The 15,525-nt window shown below is 42.2% G+C and overlaps 1 protein-coding gene across 1 annotated transcript in view; it reads right to left on the minus strand.

Moving 5' to 3' along the window:
* The window catches only part of DHX33 (DEAH-box helicase 33), a 31,968-nt gene that overhangs the window by 7,422 nt on the left and 9,021 nt on the right, over positions 1 to 15,525 (minus strand). The window contains exons 4-8 of the mRNA XM_032215698.1: positions 13,572 to 13,742; positions 8,771 to 8,956; positions 6,914 to 7,025; positions 3,710 to 3,869; positions 1,728 to 1,816 (exon numbers count right to left, since the gene is read on the minus strand). Coding sequence (XP_032071589.1) covers positions 1,728 to 1,816; positions 3,710 to 3,869; positions 6,914 to 7,025; positions 8,771 to 8,956; positions 13,572 to 13,742 — 718 coding nt within the window. The remainder of the gene's footprint in view (positions 1 to 1,727; positions 1,817 to 3,709; positions 3,870 to 6,913; positions 7,026 to 8,770; positions 8,957 to 13,571; positions 13,743 to 15,525) is intronic.

The following is a 15,525-nucleotide window of genomic DNA, read 5'->3' on the forward strand; positions in this document are numbered from 1 at the left end:
TCTGTTATTAAGGCAACTGGGCCAATTGCACATGTGCCCGCAGCATGCGTCTGCACAACCACCGATGTCTCCAACCAGCAGCTGGGAATCGCAGGGGTGGAGTGTGCATATTTGCGCATGGCAGGCGCACACACAGCGCACATCCAGCGCATGCACGAACGGAGCACAAGCAGAATGCCAGTAGCAAAGGTAAGAGCAGCTCACCACTGCCACTCTTCCCTCAATTGTGGACACCTATGTATCTGGAGTCACGGAATCCATGTCACCCAAACACTTTACACTTTCGTTAACTTTAGCCACCTCGTATAAGGAAAACTTATACAAGATGTTCTATAGGTGGCACATTCCACCCACAAGATTAGTTAAAATTAACAAAAACTTATCGTCACGATGTTGGAAGTGTAATGCTGCACTAGGGACCTTCTACCATATGTGGTGGGAGTGCACAAAAGCTAAGAAAGAGATGCTAAATCAAAGTATGCAGTTGAAGCCAGAATTATTTCTACTAGGGATCACAAAAGAAAAACATGGCAAAGGTGGACTATATTAATGCTGCATATTTTAACGGCAGCAAGGCTGGTTTTTGCACCAAAATGGAAAAATAAAGAGACTCCCTTGGAACAAGAAATAATAAATAAGATATTGATGTGCGCAGAAATGGACAAGACTGACTCTAGAGCTCAAAGACAAGAGTGAGACGGAATGTCACGAAATCTGAGACAAATGGTACCGATGGTTAGAAATGAGGGGAAAAGGCCGGGATGGAAAAACACAGACAAGTTAAGAATTGGAAAATATGGTATTAAGACTGTGTGATAGGTAGGAATTGGATATGTATTTGTATGATTAGCAATTATATAAAAGAAAGGATCAACGGATAGGTAATCTGGCTGACTACACAATGGATATAAAATGTAATTGTTGTAAGATCTAATCACTATATATAAACATTTATGCCAGAAATGTCACACTATGTCCAATGTTTTTAATGTTTATCTAATTAAAAAAACTTTTTATATTAAAAAAAGACTTTACACTTTTCCCAATATATCCAGTTAAAAATGAGCAGTCTTAGAGAAATGAAAACAAAATCCTTTCTCCCAATAAATATTCAACCCCCCCCAAGTGTGTGTGTGTGTGTGTGTGTGTGTGTGTGTGTGTGTGTGTGTGTGTGTGAGAGAGAGAGAGAGAGAGAGAGAGAGAGAGAGAGTGAAGTTCTTTGTAGGAATATATGGCCCTATCCACCTGGTACTGTTATCTCACTCATTTATATCCTTAATCCCAAAGTGTGAAGGGAAGATTCCACCCCCAAACTTTGCCTACCCTTAACTTAAAGGAGTCTATGGATATGAAAAGTCGTAAACCTGAGATCCTAAAGGGCTTCTAAAAATCATTCTGAACTACATGAACAAATAAATTAGCTTATTATAGGCAGCTTCCATAGTTCCTCTGAATGATGAGTCTCCTGTTTTCATTCAAGAAGTTGGGATACTTAAAAATTACAACACATCTGCTCCTTAATTTGGGTATCATGTTTCTGATAGTTAAAACAGTTTTCAAAAATATACTCTCCTGCTTTTTCAGATGCTCATATAATATAGATATAATAGATCTAAAGCTGTGAGAGTTCCATGCTTTAGTCCACAGCCAACCTCTCTTATTTGGCTCCATTTTTTAACAGCAGTGAGAGCCTTTATCTAGTTGCAACATAGTTGAGGCTTACTTACCTGGGGATGGCTTTGACACAAAGTCAAAGGTAAGGACATTTGGGATTCTAAGAGCCAACAGATGGAGTACCACACTGGTCAAGTTACACCTGTAGAAACAAAGAGAGTTTCAAATTATACAATTATATCAATAGGGAAAGAATTCAATTAGCTTGCAAAAAAAAAATGGTTACTGCATCTTTCTTCATCTTGAGTGCCCTCCAGCTGTGTGGTTTTTAACATTCAGAATATCTTAGCCAGCATGGATGTTTTGGGGAATTCTGGGATTTGAGATTTGGTGGGCTCTCCTAGGTTTAAAAGAATGCACTATGGTTTATCTTCTACTTTCTCATCACTCCACAAAGAATATAGCTCAAAATCAGAAACAAGAATTGAGTGCTATAAAAGACAGCACAGATTGGGGTTGTATGGGATTACTGTTTTTTTTTTCAGAGTAGAAAACGCTCCGGAGTATAAAACGCACCTTAGTTTTTTTGGGAGGAAAATAAGAAAAAAAAATCTGCCTCTGCCTACCAGCATCCATGGTATTCAGCTGACACATGGTAACAAGGTCAGCCAATAGGCATAGCAACTAAGTCAGCCAATGAGGGCTATTTGGACTCTGAAATTTGTTGTGTGAGCAAGAAGGAGACAGGAAGGAGCCTAGCTTAGCCGAGAAGTGAAAGTGAAACTGCTTGTGTTTTGCTTGTATTTACTGCTACCTTGGAAAACCTGCTTTTGGTATTGTATTGTATATTATTATTCTTTTGAATCCTGCTGAATCAGTTACTGCGCTTTCTGAATGTGATTGCTGCTGCAAACTCTGACCAGCCAGGTCAGCTTCAGCGCTTATTGCTGCCACAGCTGATTGGCGGGTGGATCGGACTGCCAGAATACCCCCAATCAGCTGTTCCAGGCTGCAGGGATTGCCACAGACCATCGCTGCCTCCATGCCTCATGTTTTTGGCCTCTGGGGGTGGTGGGGGCTACATTCGGTGTATAAGACACACCCAAATTTTCCCCCTCTTTTTGGGGGGAAAAGGGTGTGTCTTATACTCTGAAAAACACAGTAAATGGTCTTCTAGGATGCCCAAGTTCTGAGTCATGCAGAGGAGCAAAGTTTAAAACCAGCAGAGGAATGACTGAACAACAAATAGCATCAAGGATAAAGACAAATCTTTTGAAGCTTCACTCTCATCAAGAAATCTAACTTATTTCATTATCCACAGCCCATCTCTCTCCCAGATGAGCTTTTTCAAAAGACAATTGGATTTTATTTTTCCTTGAAGACGTTTTGCTTCTCATCCAAGAAGCTTCTTCAGTTCTGACTGAATGGTGGAGGATGCAAGGAGTATAAATTCTCTATGGAGATTCTTAGTCACCATGACCTGGATGACTGAGACTCCCCATAGACAAGTTCATCCCTCTGTACTGATACGGTGCCTATGGAGGAGGGCTGCCATTCTGGAAGCTTGCAATGAAACTGTCAGGCCTGGAAGCCATCTTTTGCATTGGGCCTTCAGGCCTGCCACATTCAATGCTGTGGGAAAATGGGAGGGGGGGATTATATGGAGTATGGGATATATATAGTCAAAATAACATTCCTTTCTCAGAGAGTCTTTTGCTTTCTTTTTCCGTTTCTGTTATAATTTTGCACCAGTGAGATTAAAACCAATTTCGTTGTATTTAAGTACAATGACAATAAAGATTATACTTATACTTATACATTGCCTTGCAGCTGCGATGGTGTGACTGGGAGGCATCTCCAGTTTTGGACGGAGCCTGACTGGGCCATGTGATGGATATGTGGGTGCTGGGCAGGGACCTGGACTTTCATTTGGGTGGGGGAAACCCGGAAGCTTTCAGATTCGGATTTTCCCAGATGAAGCAATATGACATCTCTAATAAAATGGAACTTTGCAGAACTTCCAAGCCTTGGAGTCTTCTTTCGTTGGGGGTGTTACTTGGAACCCTGACAGAGACTTTCCCACATGACACTTCACCTTTGGATCTCTGGTACAGTCATCTTATCAAACTTCTCAAATTCATCTTCTGTGTAGAGGCGGTAACAAAATCCACTTTCTTCTCTCCCTGCTCGACCAGCTCTTTGCCAGGCCTGGGCCTTTGAGATTCGCTGCACTGCCAGGACCTCCAGGCCACTTTCTAGAAAAGGCAAGAAAAATCTAAGTTTTTCCCTTTAGAAATGGAATTGCCCATTGGAGATTTGAAAATGACCCCACAGGATCTAACTACATCCAGAATAAGGAACTTCATACTCTTAAAAGTGTTTTGGATTCTAAATCACATAAGACTGAGTAAGTGCGGTCAACAGTTATGGGCATCAAGAAGGCTCTAGAATTGATTAAGCCAGAGTTGTCCAAACTTGGGAACTTTAAGACTTGTGGACTTCAACTCCCAGAATTCCCCAGTCAGCCATGCTTCTGGAAGTTGAAGCCATCAAGTCTTAAAGTTCCCAAGTTTGGACAACTCTGGACTAAGCCTACCTCAAAAACATTGATTTGTCCAGCTCAATACAGTCAGTGGCAAAGATAGTCTGCTTGTTGTAGTCCAGATGGTGCTGAACTCCTTATTTTTTAAATAAAATTGTTTATAAGGCCACCCATTTTAAACCAAGCTCTAGGCAGCTCACAACTCAAGGATAAAAGAAATACATACCAACAATCTATATATTAAAAAAGGGCTGTGTAATCTGTGTATGCAGATTACTTACTCTCTGGAGACAAATATTGTGGGGGTAAGACACGCCTAACACCCCTCAGGATGTGTGTTCTGTTAAGATACAGCCTGTTGTGCCTTAAAATGGCTTCTACTGTACTGCCTTAAAATGGCTGCTACTGTACAGCATTGTGGAGTTGCCAAGTTTCACAGTACTCCACAAGGGGGCTCCCTCTGGTAAGGGGGAAAATCCAACATTAGAAATTGCAGCAACTTTCATGGACAGAAGGTTGGGATAAATAAATACCTCGGCAGCACTGGGTTATCAGCTAGTAAATCATAAGGAGAGGAGGGCGGGAGAGGGGAAGGGACCACACTCCCATTACTTATGAAACCATCTTCTCCTAACTGTTTCCACCCATCCAATTGGTCCAGTAGGTTGGGCATGCTACGAGTCCCATCAATCAAGCAATATAGTAGAACTAGGAGACATGACTTCTCTGCTATAAGCCCTGCCCTTTGTAACATTCTCCCTTCAGAATTGACAATAACCCCGACCCTGATGGTTTTTGCGAGGCCTTGAAGACCTAGCTTTGTGCCTGGATTTGCACAAAGTATGTGAAGTATGTAACAATTATGTAAAGCATACTGTTTCCTGGCTGCGTTGACATCATTGATGACAAATTTCTCAACGGTCATATTTATTTATTTTCATATTATACTGGGTTTTTAATTGGTTTTTATGATTGTTCACTGATCAGGGTCACGTGTGTGAGATGGGCAGCTACAGAAAACAAAAACTAGGCAGAACCAAGATTATAAATAAATTCAATTTAAACATTTGAATACGTTTAATATTCCTCCTAAATATTTTCTCTTCTCTCATCTTAAAAATTACATGGGTTATGATACCCCAAAATATGGGGAGCCACCTGTAGCCTTTAAGACCTGAGATACTGCACTTACAGCTTGTTAAACGGCTATCATGTTTTCAAGTGATTTGCTAGATACTTATAGCTTAGCATAGCCTTGGTTTTCAAAATAGTTTCAGGTGGTGCAGATGCTCATCAACTCAATCCCATAATTGTTATTTTAAAGTAGAGAATGGGAGAGAAGTTATTGGTTCAAGGTGGACTCAGTCTTCCATCCTTCCGAGGCGGGTAAAATGAGGACCCAGATTGTTGCTGGCAATATGCAAATAAGGCTTCTACGCTGTAAAATACTACGGGGCGGTATATAAGTCTAAATGCTACTGCTATTGCCTATAATCGTGATGGCAAACCTGTGGCACGCCTGACACAGGTGGCATGCAGAGCCCTCTCTGTGGGTACCGTCCGCATGGGGGCAGGCCTCCCACTAATCAACTGATTTTCAGGTCTCTGTCATGCATGCACAGGGGGCAGGGCACATGTAGGAAACACACGTGCATGTGCGGGGGCGGGACACACATGGTGGGGTCATGGATGCATGTGCAGGGTGGTGGGGTGGTCACGCATGCATGGGGGGGCAGGCAGGGGTTGGGTTCCTGCCAGTTCTAACCTCTTCTATAGAAGAGGTTCCACAAATCTACAGTGTCAATTAGAACCGGTTCCAGCTCCCTCCCTCCGCCTGTTCGCACATCATCAAGATGAAGAGCGAGAGGAGGAATTCTGGGAGTTGAAGTCCACAAGTCTTAAAGCTGCCAAGTTTGAACACCCCTGGGATTTTTTTCTAAAGGGTTAGGGGTGCAAGGATCTTGTAACTTGACAGCTTTAAGACTTTCGTGCTTCAAATGCCAGAGTTTCTGAGCCAACATTTTGGTTGCTAAGCAAGAGCATTGTTAAGTGAGTTTCGCCACATTTTACAAGTTGGCCACGCCCACCCAGTCACATGAGTGCCAAGCAACTCTCACTCGGTCACATGACTGGCAAGCCACCCCCACCCGGTCACATGGACGGCAAGCCAGTCCCACAAAGCAGCCATACCTACAGAAGAGGTTCTAAAAAAATTTGAAACCTACCACTGTGGGCAGGGGAAGCACAGGAAGCACTAGTGGTGCGTTTCTACTGGTTTGGATCGGTTCAGCTGAACTGGTAGTGGTTTGGTGGCCTGGGTCACTGGAATAGTCAGCGCCCCAGGCCTGCCGTGCCCCCGAAATGATTCTCCTGGCAGTGCCATAGGTGCTGGCGTTTTGTTTTTGGCTTCTGCGCATGCGCAGAACAATTTTTATTGCACTGTGCATGCACATGCAATGCACATCAAGCATACGCGCTGCACACCCACAAGCAAACGGGCAGTAGTGGCTGCTGGAACCCACCCCTGGGTCACACGTACATGTGCGGGGATGGGACACACATGGGGGGGTTACACACACATGCGCAGGGCGCACAGAGGTGTCACACATGCATTGCATTATGGGTGCATGCATCATTTTCAGCACGCAGTGATAAAATGGTTAGCCATCACTGGCCTATAACCATGCCTGGAACCACCACCTGAGCCACACACCCCTCAGAAATCTCTGTGCAAGGCCGAGTACTACATATACATACGGGGCGTATATTTCTTTGCTTTGACCATCCCTGTGTCCACAACGTATTTTATGCCTGCAATGGTGATGGAGGTCTCTGCAATGTTGGTGGAAAGAATCACTTTGCGATAACCCTGGTAGAAAGAGAACATTTCTCAGTTATTGTTTTTTAGCTTTTCTACAATGTTCATTAAATATTGGAAAGAATCGGTTTATATCCCAGTTTTGGGTATAAGGTTGTAGGCACTCCAAAAGGCCATTTTCAGTTTTGAAGGCTCAAATATATAATACCCTTACTATAGGAAACTAATGACTTGATTTTCAATAATACTTTCTCCCCATAGTACTTGCCAGATGATTACCTTACTCCACCCCCACCCCGGAAGTTACACAAGTGACTACCAAAAAAAGGGCCTTAGCTATGAGCATCACTTGTGGAAATCTTTCCAAGGGGACCCAGATATTAATGTCTCTTTTTTATTGTCAAAACATATTTACTTTGCCTGGACATTTTCTAGTTAGAATATTTCTAAGTAAGGTATTCATAGTTTTCTGGGCTGCTTAAGGTATTTCATTGCTTTGTTTTATTGTTTTTAATGCTTTAAATCATATGGCTAATACAGGTAATCCCTGACATATGATCACAATTGGGATCAGAATTTCTGTTGCTAATCAAGGCAGTTGTTAAGTAAATCATGTCTGATTTTACCTGTTTTGACACAGTTGTTAAGGGAATATATCTGTACTTAAGAACTCTGCTTACTGGGGAGATTACAAATAGAATAAACAACTGCACTATAAAGAAATGTACTGCTGTCGGCCTTGTCAGAATGGTTTTGAAGGATCTTCAAAAAGGAGGTGAATCGGCCATGCACAGCATGTGGCCTTAGGATCACACATATAGTGATCACCTTCACTAAATTATGTTATTGTTACAAAAAATGAAACATTGTCAAATATTGGGAAAGTAAACAGTCTCTTTAGAATCAAGCTTGACTCCCTCTGTCTAAATGAGTGGATATGGAATTAGTTTACTACTATTTTTTCCTAGTACTGTATATATTTTTTTCAAATTATATTTTTCAGCCCAAAATATACCTACGGCCCTTGGATTTTCTGAGGTCTCTTTTCCAAGTACTAACTAGAGATGATCCTATTTAATTGTCTGGCAAATGCTAGGTGCTAGGTCAACGGAGCCAAGCATTTGGATTATTATTACCTCTCTATATAAAAATGGCTGTGTGTGTGTGTGTTCCAGCATAACTCTGGAACGCCTTGAGCAATTTCAACCAAACTTGGTACACAGATGACGTACTCTCTGAAAAAAAATACTATGCGGGTAAGACACCCCTAACACCGTTCAGGGAGTGTGTTCTGTTAAGATACAGCCTGTTGTGCCTTAAAATGGCTTCTACTGTACTGCCATAAAATGGCTTCTACTGAACAGCGCAGTGGGGTTGCCATGGTAACGTCTTCACAGTATTCCACAAGGGGGCTGCCTCTGGTAAGGGGGAAAATCCAACATTAGAAATTACATTTGGTCTGGACATTTCCCCCCCTATAAATAAATACCTGGGCAATGCCAGGTTATCACATAGTATTTAAATAATTTGAAAGAATCTAACTTGAATCAAAATTAAATTAAAATTTAGGTGTTATTTTGGCTTGGTTTTTTGGCATGCAACCCTGGTATGACATATAAAAACTAAAGTTAACCATCCATTATCTATCTGTGAACTATCTATGCCAATAGTTCAAATGAACACTTCAGCAAATTTCATTTTTAAAATCAGTGCTGTCCACAAAGAGACTAGAAGTCAAGCTCACGTTGAAGGCGAGTTTACAATTTCATTTCCCACCGCATGGCTCTGGTTCTTACCTTGGGCGCAACCTGGAAGACCCTGAGCTGCTGTGAATAAGGCAGAGAAGCATAAAGGGGCATGACCACCATCTGAGGGCAACCATCTGGGAGATGCTTTGCAATGTCCCGACAAGTTTTAGTCATTGCTTCAATCTCTTCCTGGCCTGTCAGAAACACCAGGATATCCTGAGAGTAAGTTGCTTCCTTTACAGAGGGGAAAAAAGATATTTACATTAATCTTGCAGGTGAGGATCATAGCTCAATGCCCCCAAAGCAACTGATTTTTTGGTTCAGTTGAGGTTGTGGGAATACCCTCACTTTTCTCATCACCCTCCAGATCTCTTGATGTGCTGGTACTTAAAGATCTTTGCAGCTTGAGGCCTAACATTTCAGAGTTTGTGTTACCATCTCGTAATCATGTTGGGGATTACTAGTCTGTATTCTAAGCAGTGTTGAGGTGGCGCAGTGGTTAGAATGCAGTACTGCAGGCTATTTCTGCTGACTGCCAGCTGCCTGCAATTTGGCAGTTCAAATGTTACCTGGCTCAAGGTTGACTCAGCCTTCTATCCTTCCAAGGTGGGTAAAATGAGGACCCAGACTGTTGGGGGCAATAGGCTGACTCTGTAAACCGCTTAGAAAGGGCTGTAAAGCACTGTAAAGCAGTATAATAAGTCTAAGTGTGATTGCTATTGTTCCCCATAACCAAATGAATTACAGGTAGTCCTCAACTTACGACCACAATTGGGGCCTGAATTTCTGTTGCTACACAAGGTGGTTAAGTGAGCTGTGCACAGTTCACTGACCATTTTGCCACTATTGTTAAACAAATCATTGCAATTATGAAGTAAATCACACGGTCCTTAAGTGAATCCAGTTTTACCCAATGGCTTTGCTTGTCAAGGAAGGTCACAAATCGTGATCACATGACTCCCAAGATGCTGCAACTGTCTTTAAATACATGCAGGTTGCCAAGCACCAAAATCTGATCACGAGGTTATGGGGATGCTGTGATGGTCATACGTTTCAGGGTCGTAAGTGTGAGGATTGTAATTCACTTTTGTCAATGGTCTTGTGACTTTGAACAGTCACTAAACAAACGGTTGTAAGTCAACAGTACTACAAGGAGTAGAGACATTATCACAGTTATTTCAATGTTTCTGAATGCCCAGCCTAGTGAAGTTTGGATCTGGTCTGCTTTCTCTATTTTCTGTTAACATAAGAAACACTACACTTACCGTATTTTTCAGAGTATAAGACGCACCTTTTTACTCCAAAAAAGAGGATGAAAATCTGGGTGCATCTTATACTCTGAATGTAGCCACCTGGGTCATCTGAAAAAGGGGCAGGCGAAGTGGACGCTGCAGAGATCATGATGGCTGGAAAGGAGAGAGGTTTCGCTTTCAAAGCTCCCGCTCGGCTGGGCTCCCGGGAGGGCTTAGGCGGTGGCAGCGGCTCCTCACATTGCTGGGGAGTGAAATCATTGTGGCCATTGTTTCCCCTGAGCTGCCCACCAAATCTCTGAGGCATCTTTCGCTTGCAGGAGGAGGACGAGGGCGGAGTATACCAAAGCCTCTGAGTAACTGGGAAAGAAAGCCGCACTTGGAACCTGCCAAAAACCGCCGCCCGAAAAGCACACCTTTCTTTCCCAGTTACTCAGAGGCTTTGGTTTAAGGAGGCACTGCTTTAAGTTGCCCTCCTCCTCCTTCTGCAAACAAAAGGTGCCTCAAAAATGCTAGATTTCTCAGAATGCTAGATTGGGAAGTTAAAAACCTGAAATGGGGTACAATCAAGCTTGATTCAAAGGCTTTGTCTCCTGAAAATCCGGAGAGATTGGGGTTGGGGGGTGGGGGTGGAGGAAGGGAAGGAAAGAGGAACAATCTTTTAAGGGGAAAGTTAAAAGTGAACATGGGTATTGTAATAGATCCCTGAATTTTGTAATGAGAAGGTGTGGCTTAGAGACCTAACAATGAGGAAGGAAAAAAAATTGGGCTGTGAATGACTGTCACCGTGGGGGGGGGAGGGGGGTTGTATGTTTAAAATTGTATTTGTATTTGTATGTTTTACTCTTAAAAAAATGTATAACTAATAAAGATTACTTAAAAAAAAGAAAAAAAGAAAGAGGAACAATCTTTTTACGAAAGCATTTCTCAGAATGCTAGATTAGGAAGTTAAAAACCTAGAATGGGACACAATCAAGCTTGATTCAAAGGCTTTGGCTCCTGAGACCGGTGCACTGCCATCCAAAACGCTGGTACCACGATCTCTGCAGGGCCCGCTTTACCTGCCCCTTCTCGGGCAGTTCCAGATGGCAGAGATCGCGGTAATAACATTTCTGGGTGGCAGCACACTGCTATCAGGAGCCAAAGCCTTTGAATCAAGCTTGATTGTGTCCCATTCTAGGTTTTTAACTTCCCAATCTAGCATTCTGAGAAAAGCTTTCGTAAAAAGGAGATTGTTCCTCTTCCCTTCCCTTCCTCCACCCCCCACCCCCCAATCTCTCCGGATTCTCAGGAGCCAAAGCTTTTGAATCAAGCTTCATTGTGTCCCATTCTAGGTTTTTAACTTCCCAATCTAGCATTCTGAGAAAAGCTTTCGTAAAACGGAAATTGTTCCTCTTCCCTTCCCTTCCTCCACCCCCACCCCCAATCTCTCCAGATTCTCAAAAGTCAAAGCTTTTGAATCAAGCTTGATTGTGTTCCATTCTAGGTTTTTAACTTCCCAATCTAGTGTTCTCCACCCCCCACCCCAAATCTTTCCGGATCTGCTTATTGTTATTGCTGCTATTGCACCCAGCTACCGTATCTCTTTGCTGCATGACAGATCTGAGCTGATTGGGGGGAGGAGGGGAGGAAGGGAAGAGAAACAATCTCCTCATCACAAAGTCTTTTCTCAAGATGCTAGAGCTTCACTTTCTTTCTGGGAAAAGCTATTGGCATCGCTGGGATCTTGGCTAGTGGAAGAAGTGCAGGATGGAAAGGAAACTTCGGAATGCAGCCTGGGACCTGCTTTTGCCCTGAGACTAAGGAAGTGGGGTTGCCAAGAGGGCTGTGAACAAGCCTGGTTGTTCAAGGAGGCAGCCTTGCCGGGTTATTTCCTTTGGGCTTCCCTTTTGCTGCTCAGGTGCCATTTCAGCAGCCCCCATGTGTCTTTCCTTCCTCACTGAAGAGAAGAAGCGAGCCAACTACTGCTCCTTGGGCCAAGCGGCTCTGTGTCGCCGGTCAGAGGGGACACAATAAAGCGCAGAGAGATATGATTAGTCCTGCCCTGCCATGGGAGGGGTAGAGAAAAGTAGGTTTGAGATCGATAAATGCCTTACCCTTTAGGAAGATCGAGCCCCCATGTGTCACATTTTTGCCCTCCCCCCAAAAAAAACAGAGTGCAGAGTGCTCCTAGGGACCGGGGAGGGCAAAAACTTTTTTTTAAAATTTACGTCTTCGAAATCTTGGTGTGTCGTATACCCCGGTGTCTTATACTCCGAAAAATATGGTATTTTTTAAAGCATCAGGCCAATTATTTTTTAATGCTACAATTAAAAGCCCAGATAATTAGTTCCTTAAAAACTCAGGCTTCTGCAACTTTTAATAATAAACACAACTTGCTAGTAATCTATACTTGTTTTACAGAAGAGAATTAGCGCTTTCTTCTCCACGGTCAATATGAAAACACAAACAGTGAACCTCTTAGCAAATTATAGTAGTAATTTGTTGCATTGCATGTTATTTTAAAGTAGGGGTGTCAACCTTGCATCGTCACCTTGTCATCGTGTGATGTAACACAACTTTTTTTTCTTCTTTGCTAAAACTGGGGTGGCCAGCACGTGACGCATCCGGCCCACAGACCGCAAATTTGACGCCCCTGTTTGAAAGGCTTTCTTCAAGGGACTGGCAAAAGAAAATTGTTACTTAGTGAAGTCACCTAGTCAGTCGAAAGTTTTCAGATCTAAAACCTTTTGTCAGGCCTGCAGTTATATCCCTTTTAGGATCTTTGGCCTGCCACACTCTCTCTTATTTCATTATGCTCTTTCATTAGTGTAGTAGTTGGGAGAGGGGAATAGAAAGGAGTAGAACTGTGGAATGTGTTGGTGTCATTCTTTTCTAGAAGCCCAAGGTCATCTTTTGTCTCCACACCTCTGCACCTGACCGGAACCAGCTGGGTGGAGATGCCAGCATGGCCGAAGAAGATTGGACCATGTGATGGATTTATGGGTGTGGGGATAAGAACATGAACTTTCAACTGGGTGGAATCCCAGGAAGTTTTCTGAATTGGGATTTCCACAGATGTGCTAAGATGTCTGACTTATTAAATTGGAACTTTAAGGATCATTTTGTCTTGGACTCTGATTTAATTTGGCATGATACTTGGAACACTGACACCTTTGGGATTTGGGGAAGTAATAAAATAGCAACATTCTTAGTGCATTAACACCTTGAATGACTGAGAGAAGCCCTAAGTGTTTATAGGAAGTAGTTAAACTAGACTTCCGCAACTGGTGCTTTCTAAATACCTTGTACTACAACTCCCATTACTTTTTAGCCTCCTATTTAGGTGTGACAGGAATTACATTTAGATTCAAATTGTTTACAGTATCAGGCATCTGCTTTCAATTTTATAGAGCTTCCTGGGTGATGCTAGGGTACTCTCCATTTCCCAATTTAATCTACCAAACAGGATTATTACGATGGTAATAAGTGGTAGAGAAAAAGAGGCAGCAATAAACTTTTGCACTATTCTGAGATCACAAAAAGAGCAGAATTAAAAGATATATATCATATAAATAAATAAAAACAGTAGTCGAGATAGAACCTCCCCAGAGTTGTACCTGATGGATCTGGAAGACTGTCACTAGAGCTGCTTGGAGGTAATCACTCTGAGATTGCTTGGTGTAGAAAATCTGTATGGGGTGCTGCCTGCCTTCCAAGTAAAGAACTGGTGCTCCATTGAAGTAGTGGGAGAACAAGTCTACATCCATAGTAGCTGACATGACAATCACCTGAGAATTTCAGATATGGGAAAGTTAAAATATAGAATAACAGAATTGGAAGGGACCTTGGAGGTCTTCTAGGCAGGAAACCCTCTACCACTTCAGACAAATGGCTATCCAACATCTTCTTAAAGACTTCCAGTGTTGGGGCATTCACAACTTCTGGAGGCAAGCTCTTCCACTGATTAATTGTTCTAACTGTCAGGAAATTTCTCCTTAGTTCTAGGTTGCTTCTCTCCTTGATTAGTTTCCACCCATTGCTTCTTGTTCTACACCCAAGTGCCTTGGAGAATAGCTTGACTCCCTCTTCTTTGTGGCAACCCCTGAGATATTGGAACTCTGCTATCATGTCTCCCATAATCCTTCTTTTCATTAAACTAGATAGTTCTCAGCATCTAAGATGTCTGAGGATTGGGGGCAAGGCAAATACAGCTTGATTTAGCTGCAAAATGCTGGGTTACATAACCAAAAAATGCTCTGGGCTAGTAGTAAGATTATAGTAAGGGGTTTTTGCATTATGATCTGCTCGAAAATACAAATTGCAAATACAGGTAATCCTCGACGTATGACCACAATTGAGCCCAAAATTTATGTTGCTAGGTGAGACATTTGTTAAGTAAATTTTGCCCCGTTTTACCTTTCTTGCTATAGCTATTAAGTGAATCACTGCATTTGTCAAGTTAGTGACACAGTTGTTAAGTGAATCTGGCTTCTCCATTGGTTTTGCTTGTGAAAAGATCGCAAAAGACTGCAACCATCATAAATATGAACCAGTTGCCACAAGGATCTGAATTTTGATTATGTGACTATGGGGAGGCTACAACAATTTTAAGTGTGAGAAACAAGTCATGTCACTTTTTTCAGTGCTGTTGCAACTTTGAAAGGTCACTAAACAAACTGTTGTAAGTCGAGAGCTACCTGTACTGAATTCGTTTGTATAGGGTTGAAGGCTTTTTAATTAATCAGATTCATGCATTCCCTGACTGGCCTTCAACTTTCATGTCAATGTTGGAGTGAGAGAAGATGCATCTAGGACTTAAATACAGGGAGTCCTCAACTTACAACAGTGTGTTTAGTGACCGTTCAAAGTTGCAATGGCACTGAAAAAAATGACTTATGGCCATTTTTCACACTTATGACTGTTGCAGCATTCCCACGATCATGTGGATAAAGTTTAGATGCTCGGCAGCTAACTCACATTTATGACAGTTGCTGTATCCCAAGGTCTTGTGACCTCCCCCCCCCCCCCCCCCGCAACTTTTGGACACGTAAAGTCCACGGGGGAAGCCAGATTCACTTAACACCAGATTCACTTAACACCCGTGTTAATACTGTATTTTTCGGGGTTCACCGACAAAAGGGCGAACGACACTTAACAAAAGTGGTAAGAAAAGTCACAAAATGGGGCAAAGCTCACTTAACAAATTTCTCACTTAGCAACATCAATTTTGGACTACCTACACCTACAGGGACTACCTTTTCAGTCAGTTCATTAAAATACTTACAATCAAGTGAAGCCTAACAGATTTCTTACATGGTATTTTTTCCCCTGAAGCATGAATATTACAATACAATATCTCAATAATACAAGCATCTTATTTTTTTTCATTTAAGTCAAAGACTTTTTCTTTACTGTACTGTAATGGATGTTGAAGATAGCTGGTAAAAGTATGTCTATTTAAACAATATTTCCAGAAATCCAAAGTTTTTTTAATTGCTTCTCACTTTCTTCTGCAGCCAACCAGAAGATTTTTGCCTTGTTAATGTTGTTCAGTCAGGGGGAAGAAACAGC

The sequence above is a fragment of the Thamnophis elegans genome, chromosome 4 (assembly GCF_009769535.1).
Source record: "Thamnophis elegans isolate rThaEle1 chromosome 4, rThaEle1.pri, whole genome shotgun sequence".
Classification (NCBI taxonomy): Eukaryota; Metazoa; Chordata; class Lepidosauria; order Squamata; family Colubridae; genus Thamnophis; species Thamnophis elegans.